Below are 16,270 nucleotides of genomic sequence, written 5' to 3'. Positions count from 1 at the left end.
ATCTGGTAGCTGGCAGGTGAGGGAGCTGGGATTGGAAACCAGACTTTCAGCTGGGGTCTGCTTATCACTAGGCTCTCCATCATTAGGTTGGATTAGCTGTATTCCTCAAATTATGTGAAAGTGCCACAGCCTGGTACAAAGTTGGGAACTAATGAACACTTAGTTCTTATTTACTCACAATGCTGAATGGTCTCTAAGTTTAAGCAATTTTGTTATATAGGAATCTTCCACTTATTATAAGAATCTTCAGCCAAGGATGTCCTAAAGGACAAGCCCTTTTCTTTCTAAATATTGTTCCCTTAAAATAAAATAAAACTTTTTTTTCAAATAACAGTAAAGAAGCACACATTCACAACACAAAGTCAAATAACACAGAAACATAAAGTAAAAATAAAAGGTCTCCCATTCACCAAGCATACCTCTCCCTAGAAGTAACCACTATGTTAGTAATGTGATGTTGGTCCTTCTATACTTTTTATGTCAACAAAATGTTGTCTCTAAACATGAAGACACAACTGAATTAAATAAAACATGAATAGTTTTTAAATGGTCATGTAATGCTTCCTCACAGCTTTATTGCAATCTCCAGTCTCTGGCTCCATCAAAAAAATAAGAAAACAAAAAATAATCCAATACCTGTACACAGAAGAGATCAAACTAGTAAAGTGAATTTTACAAATACAAAGAAATCCAGTGCCACATTATACTATTAAAAAATTATTCAGTCCCAAAGAGCCATTCCTATACATATTTTAGCAACAATAATAGAGATTGGAATTACAATTCAACCACAGACTCTTAAAACAAAAACAAAATTCTAAGAACTTAGATAAAAATCTGAATTTCCTGACAAGTTCCAAGTAATGGCAGAGTATGGTCAATTCAAAAATATAGTCCTTGTGCCCACTTTGGCACACCTATGAATTCCTTAGGAGATACTGATGCGCTCCACAGAAGTTTCTTTAGAATCTGGGCTCAAATCTAAGATGAAAGCACATTTGCCTGACAAACCTGTGGGCCAGGACTGCTTTCTGTTGGCCTGGGAATGTGTCCCCAGCTGTCTCAGGAGCAACATGGATGAGTCTGCCTAGCACGGTTCTGACCACAGTCTGGAACGACCAGTTTCGAGCCAATCCATGGTGAACAGTAGAGCACAAAAGGAATCTGTGTTATAGCTGCCAGGAAACTGGCCAGAATTGGTCAAAGTACAAATACAGCTTTTCCATAAACCTCCAGTTCCTCCTATGCCAATAAATGATTTTGGATTTATGAACAGGCTGACAGCTTGCATTACTTTTACAAAAGTGACAGAAAAAATTTTTGAGAAGAAAATTACCAGTACTTATAAATACACACATAAGATCTTCACAAGCATTTATAATAAATCAAGTATCTTACCTTTGGCTGGCTTCTGAGTTTCCAAAAGGGACGTCATTGTGGACATGAAAGAAGAGGAAGAAAGTTAAAAAAAAATTTTTTTTCTTGGTTAGAAGACAATTTTTGAAGGGTAAAATGATAATAAATATCATGTAAATTTTTATTACTACTACTAACTATTAACTTTGAAATCAAATAGCAATTTAAAATAAAGGGTAAATTAATATCTATTAACTAGTAGGGTAGAGTCCTTAATTTTTTTTAATGTTTATTTATTTTTGAGAGAGAGCACGAGCAGGGGAAGGGCAGAGAGAGAGGGAGACAGAGACCCCAAGAGGGCTCCCCACTGACACCAGCAAGCCTGATGCAGGGCTCAAACCCACTAACCGCAAGACCATGACCTGAGCAGAAGTTGGACACTCAACCAGCTGAGCCACCCAGGCACCCCTAAGAGTCCTTATTTATAGAAAACTAATTTGTATCTCTCAGGAAGAAGAAGCATCATCTGAGCACTGGATAGTTTTTAAAGTCCTAATATTTCTGCTTTATCCATTCTGCGTATCCTTGTATGGGTCTCGTAAAAAATATAATTTAAACCTTCATTACTTTTTACCATCTGATTTCACTCCCAAGTAGTTTTCTCTGCTTTGATACAGCAGTAGTTCACTCTTTATATAGGTCCTTCTATTAAAAAACTGAATTCTGGGGCGCCTGGGTGGCTCAGTCAGTTAAGCATCTGACTTTGGCCCAGGTCACGATCTCATGGTTCGTAAGTTTGAGCCCCGCGTTGGGCTCTGTGCTGATGGCTCGGAGCCTAGAACCTGCTTTGGATTCTGTGTCTCCCTCTCTCTCTGCCCCTCCCCTGCTCTTGTTCTGTCTCTCTCTCCCTCTCAAAAATAAACATTAAAAAATTTTTTTAAAAAACCTGAATTCTGTTCTGGCTAAGGAAAAAAGGTTTAAATTTTAATACTTGCTTACATCAAATGATTTCAGATAAGAACATGAAAATACCAAGGAAAGGGGCGCCTGGGTGGCTCAGTCGGTTGGGTGTCCGACTTCAGCTCAGGTCATGATCTCACAGTCTGTGAGTTCGAGCCCCGCGTCGGGCTTTGTGCTGACAGCTCAGAGCCTGGAGCCTGCTTCACATTCTGTGTCTCCCTCTCTCTCTGCCCCTCCCCTGCTCATGCTCTGTCTCTCTCTGTCTCAAAAATAAATAAAAACATTAAAATAATTTAAAAAAAAAAAAGAAAGAAAATACCAAGGAAAGTCTACCAAAGAGTGACACTTGTCTAATGGATCCTGGGGTGACAGCCAATTATGGCTGACATACAAAAGAAAGTAATTTCTCTGGAATAAGAGATATGGAAAAACTTCCCAACAAAAAGACCCTATGAAATACTGGTAGAGATCACTTGACACATGCTGTCATCTTTGTGGTTTTACTGTTTTTCGGGGTTTTGTTATTATTGTTGTTTTTTAGTATAGTTGACAAACAATGTTATATTAGTTTCAGGCATACAACATAATGATTCCACAAGTTTGAACATTATGCTGTACTCACCCCAAGCAGGGCCACCATCTGTCACTATACAACCTTATTACAATACCATTGATTATACTCCCTATGCTGTACCTTTCATCCCCATGACCTATTCATTCCGTAGCAAGAAGCCTGTACCTCTTACTCCCCTTCACCCATTTTGTCCATCCATCCACTGCATGCCCTCTGGCAACCATCACTTTGTTCTCTATATTTACAGCTCTGATTCTTTTTGTTTGTTTATTAATTTATTTTTTTAGATTCCACATGAGTGAAATCATATGGTATTTTGTCTTTTTCAGTCTGACTTATCTAGGTCCATCCATGTGGTCAAAAATGGCACGATCTCATCCTTTTTTATGACTATGTAATGTTCCACTGCATATATGCATCTTTGCATAGGTCTTTAAAAGCAAAGCAGATTCTCATCCATTGCAGATGGCTTAGTTATAAACCTAGCTGGAGGTAAGAACAGAGCCGGCATATATGAAACGCCCACATCAGGCCAGGGACATTGCATGCTACTTCATGTAATTCTCACAATAATTTTGCAAGATACTATAATTTTTCCAGTTTTACAGATGAGAAACTCAAGGCTCAGAAAAGTAAAATGACCTGACTTAGACAATAAAGAGCAGTGACGGGTCTGGGATGTAAAACTAGGTCTTCTGACTCCCCAGTCCAGGCTCTTCCCCTCTTCCGCACTGATCAAAACAGCCTCATCAAGTTTCTTCTAGACTTAAAAATCTATGAGTCATACATTAACAACTGTTCTTGCTAACAGAAACATTTCCCAATGTATTAATTTCCTCCATTCTAATTATTACCCAATAAAAGATTACCACCTGGTGCTTATGCCAGTATCAGTTTACTTATTCATTATATTTATAAAACTCCAGACAGTCTTTTCTGAGGTAAAAATATGATATTTAGCATGATATTTCAAGTTTAAATATTTTATACAAAACTCAGCTCTTCCTAAGAGACAATCGACAAATATAAAATTCAGTAATATATGACCCATCACATAAGAATCCATGAGACTAACCTGAATTCAGAACCTAATAATAAAAACAGAAACAAACCAGCAAATTAATTACAGAGCTAAGTTTCCAACTAGGGATTCTGGTGACTACAGCAGCAAAGCTCAAATAACCTACAGAGCCATTGGAAACCCAAAGATGTAATTACAGCTCTGTACAAAGATAAATAAGTAAATTAATGAATTAAACAAAACCTTACAAAAAGTGTAGTTGCAATCCAATATAGTAATGGCTAACTTCTCCCCAAATCCCTCATTTAGAAACCTCACAGTGTCCAGTGTCCAGTGTCCAGCTCACAGTGGGCATTTAGGAAGCAAAGAAAATCAGTCCCTGACCAATCAAGAGAGATGTCACAAAATAAAAACCTGAAAGTCTTAGTTCTCTCAGCTGAGTTGAATTACTTTGTTGTTATTGCTTAACTTCACTTTAAATACCTTCAGAATCACAAAACATTCCAAAAATAGCACAAAGAATTCCTGTGTATGCTTCACCCAACTTCCCCAAATGTAGACATCTTACATAACCATAGTCATAATGATCAAACCAGGAAATTAACCATCAACACAAAACATATTAAGTAGTCTACAGCCAACCTTATATAAACATTTTGCCAATTGTGTCCCACTGATGTCCTTTCTCTGGTCCAGGATCACACCTGAGATGCAATTGTCTGTCTCCTCCCATCTGGGAGAGTCTGTCTCTCATGACCTTGACACTTGAAGAGGACCAGCCAGTTATTTTGTAGAACGTCCTTCAATCTGGGTTTCTCTAATGCTTCCTCAGAACTAAATTCAGGTTAAGCATTTTGGCAAGCACAACACACAAAAAAATCTTGTGCCCTTCTCAGTGCCTCATACCAGAAGGCACATGATGATGTCCATCCACATCTCATAACTGATGACAGTAACTCTGTGATCACTTGCTTATGGTTGTATCTACTAGGTTTCTCCACTAACATTACTAGTAATGTCACTAGTTTTCCCTTTGAACATTTTTCTTTTAAGGGGAGACTTTGAGACTATGTAAATACCATTTCTCATCATACTTTCACCCATGAATTTGAGGATCCATTGATGAATCTTGCCTGCAACAATTACTGTTTCCCAAATGGTGACTGTCTAGTTACTGGAGATGTTAACAGCTCAGGTGGATGAACATGGATGGATGTGCTTTTCAGGAAGAAGTCAACTTGGGAAACAAATGATTTAGTTGCATAGTTTGGACAGAACAGTTATCTGTGGATAAGCTACTCATCTCCTTCTTTTTACTGACCTGGTTTAGGGGTGCAGCTTATGTCTCATTTAAATAATAAATCCACACCATAAAATTATGTCTAATTACACTAATTTTTAGAATGCCACAATATGAAGAAGAAATTTAATGACGACTTTATATGTTAGTGATCTTTGGAAATTTTTATTGATATTTTTACCATAACAAAAAAAAATCAATTTGGGACTAAAATAACCCACATAGTACCCTCTATGTGTAAAATACAAAGCAATATCAGTAGAATTACAAGTTACAGGGGCGCCTGGGTGGCTCAGTTGACTAAGCGTCTGATTTCAGCTCAGGTCATGATCTCGTGGGTTGTGAGTTCGAGCCCCACGTTGGGATCTGTGCTGACAGCTCAGAACCTGGAGCCTGCTTCAGATTCTGTTATCTGCCCCTCCCCTGCTTGCACTCTCTCTCAAAAATAAACATTAGAAGACTTTATTTTTAAAAAAATGACAAGTTACAAATCAATTAATGCTGTCCACCTACCAAAATTAAACATTATATCCAAATATCAACACCTCTTTTAAAGATTTAAGTTTCTGAAACCTTCACAATTAGAAATATTTGAAATCTCAATTTTAACAGGATCTCTCTCCAACTTACTCCATAACGGATGTATATATCACAAAGAGCTTATTCTAACACAGCCATGCTACGTAATGATATTGTTGCTTTTCTGGACTTAGCTGGCAGTACCAGCAACCAAACAACAATCTGTGTGGTGATCATTATTTTTTCTTGGTCACCCTTCCCCCAATGTGCTTTCCACTTAAGGAATAAAGCTGATCTGACTAAAAATCTTGACACTGACCAGACTCATGAGTCAATCTTTGCTTCTCTAGCCAACTTTAATAAGTATAAACATCACTAAAAGCCCTATTTATTGTTTTATTGACATTTGGAGTACTCCACTTTTGAAGAAAAATTTTAAAAGCATCATTGATAAACTAGAATATTTTGGAGAACAGCACTTAGGATGTAGAAGGGTTTGAAAATGCTACCACTGAAAGAATATATCAAAGGACTGGAAATATGTAGCCTGGCACAGGGCAGGGAAGATTAAAGGAAGACATGACACCACCTTCTGATTTGAGAGGGTTCACATACTTGTCCCCAAGAGGAGAAACAGACTTGTTCTAGGTCAGTTTAGAGGCTGAATTTGGTGATCCACTGGAGAAAGCAAAAAGAAGAGGGATCTCTCTCTAATACAAGAATAATAAGCACTGTGTTGGGGCACCTGGGCGGCTCAGTCAGTAAAGCATCCAACTCTTGATCTCAACTCAGGTCTTGATCTCAGGGTCATGAGTTCGAGCCCCATGCTGGGCTTTGCACTGGGCATGAAGTCTACTTTAAAAAGGCAGGAGGTAGGGGAGGTCCTGGGTGACTCAATCAGTTAAGCATCCAACATCTTGATTTCAGCTCAGGTCATGATCTTACAGTCATGAGATCGAGCCCTGTGTTGAGTCCCATGTGGAGCCCCACGTTGGGCTCTGTGCTAGGCATAGAGTCTGCTTAAGATTCTCTCTTTCCCTCTGCCCCTCTTCCCTGTTCATGCTCTCTCTCTCAAAGAAAGAAAAAGAAAAGAAAAGGAAAGGAAAGAAGAGGCGAGAAGAGAAAAGAAAAAAGAAAAGAAAGAAGGATAATTAGCACTGTGTTAAAGAGCCAGTTCCCCATTAATGGAACTATCTAACGAGAGAAGAGAGAGAGAAGAGAGAAGCAGCTGGTAACGATGTTGCAGAAGAAATGAGAAGTTATAAACCAGATCACTTGTATAGCTCTTTTTACTTACAATAAGAACATGAACATGAAGCATTCAACAAGTTCTATTTCTGGTTACTTCTAGCACTGATATTTGCAGATGCCTGGTATGTAGAGGCAACCCAAGTTACTAGTCGAGCATCATCTCCCACATCACAGCCCTATAAGATTCCTCCTCTCCAGCAAGCTAGCATACTTCCTGTATTCCACATACCTACACTCAGACAATGCCACTCCCTCTAACAACTATGTTTATTCAAGCCCTACCCCATGAGTAAAGCTCAAACTCTAGCTCCCTTAGGAATCCTTCCATAGGGGCGCCTGGGTGGCTCAGTCATTTAAGCGTCCAACTCTTGATTTGGGCTCAGAGGTCAGGATCTCATGTTTCATGAGTTTGAGCACTGCATCGAGCACTGCATTGGTCTCCATGCTGACAATGCAGAGGCTGCTTTGGATTCTCTCTCTCCGTCTCTCTCTCTGTCCCTCCCCTGCTCTTGTTCTCTCTCAAAATAAATAAATAAACTTAAAAAAAAAAAAAAGAATCCTTCTACAAGAACCCCAAAAGTGAGTTTTCCTCCCATAATTCCTACAAGTCAAAACTATCTCTACGTTTACTTACTACCTATCATTTGGTCATATTACCTATCATTTGGCTGCATGATATAAACTTTTTAATACCTGGGTAATCTCTTCAGCTAGACCATAGGCTTCTACAGGACAGAGTATATCTCTCTGAATTTATCAGTATCCAACACAAGGCTCTTTGTTATTCGGCAAACACTGTTTTAAGCTCTCTAGGTGGCCTGGCACCTGCCTCTGTCTCACCTGCAATCCAGCATCACAATCCGGCACACAATCCGGCACCGTCTGCCTTTGGCCCACGCTGGCCATCTCTAATTGGCCAGGGGTGCCCAGTTTTCTAGCCTCAGGGCTTTCATTTGTGACTTTCTTTCTGTCCTGAAATCTTGAGGCTAATTCCTATCCATACATCATTTCTCAGCTTAATTATTTCTCTATATTTATCTTTCTTAAACATCCAATGGTCACTTATGTTATTCCCAGTCGCATTTACCCCAGATAGAATAAAGACATTTCCACCAGCATTTCTGCTAACATCATCCCCCAAACAATAAAGCAAACAAAGAACAAATACAAATTCTGTCTTCAATGAGAAACTAGGAGATAATTATAAATGACACACATTACATGAAGAGAGAAAATGCATCCATGGACTGCCAGAAAAGATCAGAAATGGGCAATGCTGAATATCCCAAAAAATGAGGCAGGGAGGGGTCTTCAGAAATGGAAGAACATTTGAGTCACTACCTCTGACAGTCCTTGGAGAAACAATCCTCTTCTATTAGAATCTTCCACCCACACAAACTACAACTGGTTGAGAACAGGGGAACATGCAAAAAATATGGCTGGTGAACCACAACTGGCATATTTCACAATCACAAAACTTTAGAAATATGAAAACCCTTATTTATAAATTCATACGATTTCAATGATCAATATTGGGATAGTGCAATTCAAAGAATACATTCACTATTAACTCAGTCACTTGAAAATCACCTGCTTCTTCCCCTCTGTGTTTATCTTTCTCCTGAGACACGAGCACAGTAAATTTTAATCTATTGTCTACCTGAGCTCGAAAGTTTAAATCTGGCCAGAGAATTACAACAATATTGGTGCACTTTTGTGTGTGGAGGCGGGGGCGGGGGGGGGGGGTTGTGAAATATATTTCACATCTATGTTAACAGAATCATACATATTCATTTTAGTAATCATATGTTAAAGTAACTTCCAGGTACACAAGAGATTAGTATAGATTACCGAAAGACTCTTAGGCTCCAAGCAAAGCAGCTCTTATAATTACTTCTCTCAGTGTTTGTAGTTATCCTTGGGTTTCTAATTTTATGAACCCATATTTCTCCAGTTTTATTGTGATTAGACTTCTCTTTGATTGGACTGGATTTAGCAGGAAAAAGTTTTTACTGAGCATGAAATTAACTCTCCTGTTCCCTTACTCTTTTTAGCTAGATCCAGACTTCAGTCTCCAAACCAGAAGTCACATACTCAAGGTCCACAGGCCCAATATAGCTCACAGCTGTCTTTTGTTTAGTCCTCACAGTATAGAACAAAAGTCGAAAATTGGAAGATTCCTCATCAGAATTCTCTTAAAAATTCAGAGGATCTGGAAACACGAGGCCTAAATTCCCACACATCAACATTGGCTACATCTGAACTACTGCTGTCTTCCACATGGATCTGCCAGGTGGCAGCTGAGTTTTAAATTCCTATTAAGAAAGAAAAGTAGAACTGGATTTTATTCATACTCAAAGAAAATGGAGGCTTACAAATTCACAAACATAAGAAGGTTTCCATATCCAATCTCAAGAACCCAAAGTAGAGTGCCATCATAATCCTATCAGGACTATACTACAGATTCTGCCCACCCAATTAAATAATACAATCCTCTTTAATATCTCCACACATAATCCTGGCTGTCAAATAAGGAGTCCCAAACTCAAATGTCACATGCAGCAGTAATGACATTAAAATCAGTAGCCAGGAAACAGAATGAGAGCTAAAGCCCTTATCTTCACTATAAGCAGTAACAGGCCTAGAATTCAGACTAAAAGTGGAAAGGCTGAGGGCTTCAAGGAAAAAAAGAGCATATATATCATGCCCGGTGCACATACATTCATGCACGTTCAATTTTGATTCATGAAACAACGTTAACTTGGGGGTTAAGTCAGTTAGCAGGTTGAGAAAAACTGTAATTTCTAGTTCATTACTATAATTACTCTCCAAATCCATTACTTAGCAAAGATTTCCTTAGCTTCCTTAAGTGGAAATTCAATGTCCAAGAATTCCCCAACTACATACTTCACTACTTAGAAGGATAAGAACTGCTTAGTTAACTTACTAAAGATTGCTGTGTTTATCCTTCTCCTGAGACATGATTTTCATCTTTGACACGTCTCTCAAACCCATCCCCTCGTCCCTTCTCACATTCACCCTTTCCCTCAGCAGTCTTTACTGAGTATCTAGGAAAAGCCAGGTGCTAATCTCAGTACTGGCAAAATTGCACTGAATAAATCAGACAAAAATCCTAGCCCGGTTAGAGCTTAAATCCTATTACAGTTGAGTGAATGAATGAATGAATGAATGAATATGTAATACAGTAAGTGCTATGGGAAAAAAAATAAGGCAGGGAAGGGGAGTACGAAGTGAAGCTGAGGTTGACATTTTAAACAGGGTGGTTAGAAGCTTCGTGGAATGGCATTTGCATGGAGGCCTATGGGAAGTAAGAAGGCATATGCATTGGCAGCAATGCCCTATTTCTTCATCTCCCTCTAGATTTACCCACCATGTAGCTTCCTAACTGTGCTCACGTGCCTCCTATCTGTTCTCTACAATTCCTCTCTCATCCACTATGTATTTAAGCCACATGTCTCAGCGTCATAATTCTGCCCTACAACCCTTCACTGGCTCCCTATCCCCTAGAAGGTAAAATCCACTCTTCGAGCAGGACAGGCTCTGATGCATATACATTTGTGCACGCTCCATAAATGTTAGATATCATCATTATCGTGATTTGAGTCCTGATACAGTGGTAACTTGGGGTTGAACCTCTTCCCACCTCTCCAGTCTCAGTCTCCTACTGCTCCTCCCTGCTAATGCCTTGTGCTTTACACACGTTTGGATGTGTCGTGTCCTTCAGGCTTGGTTACTTTTGTACTTTCGGCGACCTGCGTACTTCTCCCACTTTTCAGCCTAGTAATGACCTTCTTGTCCAAAACTACAAAAATGTACCTTCTCTATCTGTTTTTAGGAACTTTTAGGTCCCCTGGGTCTTCTTTCCTAAGAAAGTGTTGTGGCTGTATTTCCTCCTCCTTGATAATGAGTTCCTTGAGAACACAGGGCATGTTTCATTCTTCTTCGTTTTCCCAGTGCCTGACATATGGCAGGCGCACAACAATGCTTATTGGAATTACCAGATGATGAGCTTGTCCAAACTGTTCAGTTCTTAAATGGACTCCTGATTTACAATATCCCCAGGGTCTCTATAATTCTTTGAGTGTCCTAATGTTCATCCAAAAAACATTTGCTGTTAGGTACATACAATAAGATACCTTTTTAACCAGAGATTAGAATATCATTTACCAACTATTCAGAATATGTTTAAATCAAAAGCAAACAATGCTTCCAGAAACAAACAAACAAACAAAAAAAGCCAGACACCATGCTTTTCTCTACAGAACAGACCAGGACCTAAAGACTTAATATCATAACTGTAACGTAAAGCTGTAGACCAGAGGAGTTCGGCTCATCTGTTTCCCTCTAACGATCTTGACAGTTTAAGGAGAATCTGAGGTGACATCTTACTAGAAGCCATCAGTTGTTGCTCGAAGGGATGAAAAGAAATGTCAACAAGAAAAGCACAATATCCTAGGGCCGATTTGCTGTACAAACCCTGAGCAAGTACTCGTTTTAAAATTTACTGACAGATTGCAGAATAAATAAGGAACCACTCCTTGCCCTCAAGGAGCTCTTCATGTTCCTCATGAAAAAGATTCTAAGCCATTATCTTCCATCGATTTTTTTCCCTGTCAGGGAAATAAGATGTATTTTAGAAAGCTTTATATAAAAAAACTATTAAAATGATAAAAAGTTCAATCTTTTTTGTGGCTGAATGAGCTTATTTCTCAGTATCCAGGAATGTTGACTCATCTAGCATGTCACCTCCCATGATACTGCATAAAAATTGTGCTGTTTAAACACATTTGTACATATACTTGTTCACAATGACTCCTAAGGTATAGGGAAGACTAGTCAAAACTTCATACAAACAAAATATTGTATCATAGTAACAAAATGAGTAAATATGCATGAAAATAGGTGAGATCTTTGGTCCATGGATGGGCCTCAGTGGGTCAGTAAATTCCTGATTTTTTTTTTCTGGGTAGAAGAGCTATAGTTTTCAGATTCTCTAAATAGAGTCTATAACCCAAAAAAGGTTAAGAAAGAGTGCTGCAGAGACATTTTCCGAAGAGCAATGGAGTTTCATGTCCTAATCCACGTTTGGCTTAAAAGACTGAATATACACAGCCCCTTGAGGCCAGGCTTCTGGAAGTCCCTCGGGCTGGTCTGCAAGGGGAAAAGTCAGCTGTGGCTTTGTCCTCACAAGTGAGGGGCCTGATTCTGCTGATTCAGAGGCCAGAGCAAACCCACGATGTAACCAAAAGCCCACAGAGCTCATCGCTCAATGTCTTGGTCTAAAGCAGCCCTGGTCAGATTTTAAGATGGTTCAACCAGTTGTAAGATGAGCCTGGTCGAATTTCAAAGATTACTCTCACATGTAGAAATACATGCAAATTTAAAAAAAAAAAAAAAAGACTGAATATACAAATGGGCAATGTCCAGACCATATATGACAACTAGAACCCAGAACTTCTGCAGCAATTGACCCAGAACAGTCAGGAATTGGTCAGTGACTTGCCTATTTTCTGCCCCTGTTTACAACTCAGAACCAACCAGAAAAAGCCAAATATGCTCCCAAACCAACCACAAATGACACCTGCTTCTAGTTAACCAGCCTCCAGCTTCCTCATGCCAACAACCTCCATCAGAAGCACACCTGAAGTGCTCTTTTTTTCTTTTCATTTTTTTTTTTTTACTATAAAACTTTTGTGCTCCTCTGCCTGCCTTTGAGTCTCTGACAAACACAAGTGACTGTGGCAGACTCCCTTGCTATAGTAAACACTGAACAAATAGCCTCTATTTGTTCCCATCTTAGTTTAATTTCCATAGATTGATTAGCTAACATTTTGGATAAGAAATAAGAAAGACACTGAGGACCAAACATAAATGAAAGTCATCGGCAGAATAAGAAAATAACACTACCTTGCAAATTTTTATTTCGATAATAAGGTACTTTCAAAAGAAACCGAAAAGGAATGACCAAAGGAGGAAAACCAGGTAAGAGTGGCATCGCAGGGAAAAAGAGAATTTCAAGAAGGAAGAAGCATAACCAGTATCAAACACTATTGAGAGAGCAAGCAAATTAAGGAGGGTAGAAGGCTCCATTTGGTCTACCTCCTAATTTTGGTGGGGACTTTTGGTGGTGAAATAATGTACACATAAAAAAATTTCAGATGTCAGTTATATCTCAAAAAAAAAAAAAAAGACAGTAATAGGCTCAAGGGGATGGTATCTAAAATTAAAGTTCATGGGGCGCCTGGGTGGCTCAGTCAGTTGGGTGTCTGACTTTGGCTCAGGTCATGATCTTGCAGTTCATGGGTTTGGGCCCCGTGTTGGGCTCTGTGTTGGCAGCCTGGAGCTTGGAGCCTGCTTCAGGTTGTCTGTCTCCCTCTCTCTCTACCTTTCTCCTGCTTGTGTTTTGCCTCTCTCTCTCTCTGTCTCTCTCTCTCAAAAAAAATAAATAAATAAAACATTTACAATTAAAGTTCACAGGGGCGCCTGGGTGATTCAGTTGGTTGAGTGTTTGACTTCGGCTCAGGTTATGATCTCGTGGTTTGTGAGTTTGAGACCTGCATCAGGCTCTGTGCTGACAGCTCAGAGCCTGAAGCCTGCTTCAAATTCTGTGTATTCATGGCTCTCTGCCCCTCTACCACTCACACTCTGTCTCTCTCTCCCTCTCAAAAATAAACATTAAAAATTTTTTTAAATAAAAGTTCACAGAATTATTTTTTTTTTTAATTTTTTTTTCAACATTTATTTATTTTTGGGACAGAGAGAGACAGAGCATGAACGGGGGAGGGGCAGAGAGAGAGGGAGACACAGAATCGGAAACAGGCTCCAGGCTCTGAGCCATCAGCCCAGAGCCTGACGCGGGGCTCGAACTCGTGGACCGCGAGATCGTGACCTGGCTGAAGTTGGACGCTTAACCGACTGCGCCACCCAGGCGCCCCATAAGTTCACAGAATTATTATTCATTATACTTTTGATTGCAAAAAAATAAATTAAAAAAAAAAAAACAAAAAAAACCCTTGAATTCCAGGTTTCTTTCCAGAACACAAAGCCAGTCTTATAGAGCCATCCCCCACACAGAGGGCTGTGTGGTTAAATGTTTCTTGCAGGGAACACCAGCACAGGACTTTTTTTCTGATCCCTTCCAGGTGAAGTCACACCCACACACACCCAATACCATTTCCAGCCTCACTCCCCAAAATAATGCCCCAAGAAAATACCATGTTCCCCCCCCAAATTTATAGGACTCCATTTTGATTAGTTTGACAGAAACAAAATGTGTGGGGCAGATAACATTTGTTTCAAGCGAACTAATGAGAACCCAAAGGAAATATTTGGTCTTCAGGTATCTACTAAAATGAGTTCCTGACACATTTTCCTACTATGTAATTCAAAATAATGTCAAGGACCTTTTTCCCTGTCCTTAGCCTTTAACTTCTTGCCAAATTTATTTGACCCCTCTTTTGAATGGAGAATGTAGAAAAAGAAATTTTCAGCAAGTTTTCCTCAACATAAGAGGTACAATTGGAGTACAAATGTTCCAGAATAACAGTATTAATTTTCATTTGCTCCAGCAATTGACATACTATGTGGGGCTGGAAGAAGAGCTGTACCACATTAAGCCAGACCACCGGCCATGACACACAGTTGCATGTCAGTGTACTGCACAAAGGAACACCTGGCCAGAGGTGCAGTGCGAGCTAAAACACAGCCCCTGCTACAATGACCAAGCACTAAATGGGCCATGGCAAAGGAAGGGGCTCAAATACAAAGGCACCATTTGCTTTTCACAAGACTGGGACAGCTCAGAAGGAATGCCTATTTCTAACTGGTCTGGCTAGAGGGGCCACCTTTTCTTTATTTGCACAAAAGCACCATTTGCTACAAAAGCCCTGTAGAGTACTCGGACTCACAGTAGCTGTTTGCCCTCAGAGCTGCAGGAAATGTTTCTCCTTAGTATTCAACAAGGAAGTTAAGATAAGTCTCCAACTCTAGCCAAGACAGAATAACTGGTTCTAGCTCTCCTACCATAAACAAGAACACTGCCCAAAAGATATGAAGCAAATGTTTTCATAAAATGGCAGTGCGGGATTATGATCTTGGGGAGAAGGCAAACAAGTAAGATGGGCCCTACAACTGCCCGAGCTCTCTACCTAGAGACGCTCTGTACAGGAAGAGGGAACCAAGCCAGAACAGGTTGGCCTGGGCTGAGATGGTAAGATTGGACATCTGAGATCTGACGCAGCTGGAATTTGTTGGCCAGAGACGTAAACAGTCCAGAAGAAAAACTCCAGGAATGTGCATGGGGCCCCCACTGTCTCCGACTGAATACTAAATTGCACATGCAGAAGGTGAGATGCCAACCGGCCATAAAAACTATCTGGGAAAGACTACTGCTGGAGAAGTAGGTGTACTTTGCAGAGCTCACACAGGGTTCGGAGACAGGAGTTACAAGCAGCCACAGTGGACAGATCTCCTTGGACACTAAGAGCAGCTAGTGGATGAGCCCCAAAAGGCCTCAATTTAGATGTACAGCTAAACTTGCCCTAGAATAAAGGCTCCTCTGGCCCTAACCTAACAAAGCTTATACACAGGCCAAGATCCAGCTGATCCATAAGTAAATTACCCATGAGGACTTTCCAGTGTCTCACTCACACCAACAAAGGATGGAGCAACAACTCACTCAATCTGGACTCTTCTAACTTGGAATCCTGTAGATACAGGCTTAACACAGAACTGATTTTATGGAATGGTAACCAAGCACCAAGCATTATATTAAGTACTTCACAATCATATCTAACATGGTAAACCCTATGAGATAGTATCCTCATTTTACACCTGAGTCAATTAGTACTCAGAAATTAATATAGCTAGTCGAGGTGAATTAAGATTCAAACTGGCATCTGCCTGATCCAAAGCCTACGTTTAAAAGGCTGGGTGCGGGGCGCCTGGGTGGCTCAGTCGGTTAAGCGGCCAACTTCGGCTCAGGTCACAATCTCGCGGTCCGTGAGTTCGAGCCCCGCGTCGGGCTCTGTGCTGACAGCTCAGAGCCTGGAGCCTGTTTCAGATTCTGTGTCTCCCTCTCTCTGACCCTCCCCTGTTCATGCTCTGTCTCTCCCTGTCTCAAAAATAAATAAAAACGTTAAAAAAAAATTTTTTTAATAAATAAATAAATAAATAAATAGAAGGCTGGGTGCTACAAAAATGGAGCAAATACAAGGCAGTCAGCCATTTCCCCATTTCAAGCTCATGGTGAAGGTCACTAATGAATCAT

At 40.0% G+C, this 16,270-nt stretch overlaps 1 protein-coding gene across 1 annotated transcript in view; it reads right to left on the bottom strand.

The window, feature by feature from the left end:
• Positions 1 to 16,270, bottom strand: part of KIF13B (kinesin family member 13B) — a 203,102-nt gene that overhangs the window by 133,682 nt on the left and 53,150 nt on the right. Inside the window, exon 3 of the mRNA XM_047090638.1 lies at positions 1,399 to 1,411. Within this exon, the coding sequence (XP_046946594.1) occupies positions 1,399 to 1,411 (13 nt within the window). The remainder of the gene's footprint in view (positions 1 to 1,398; positions 1,412 to 16,270) is intronic.

This window comes from Lynx rufus, unplaced genomic scaffold (genome assembly GCF_022079265.1).
Source record: "Lynx rufus isolate CCGP_SWC_20201006 ecotype Redwood Valley unplaced genomic scaffold, mLynRuf1.p SCAF_3, whole genome shotgun sequence".
In the NCBI taxonomy this organism is placed as follows: domain Eukaryota; kingdom Metazoa; phylum Chordata; class Mammalia; order Carnivora; family Felidae; genus Lynx; species Lynx rufus.
The sequence above is the reverse complement of the archived record's forward strand: the minus strand, read 5'-3'. Positions and strand labels throughout refer to the sequence as shown.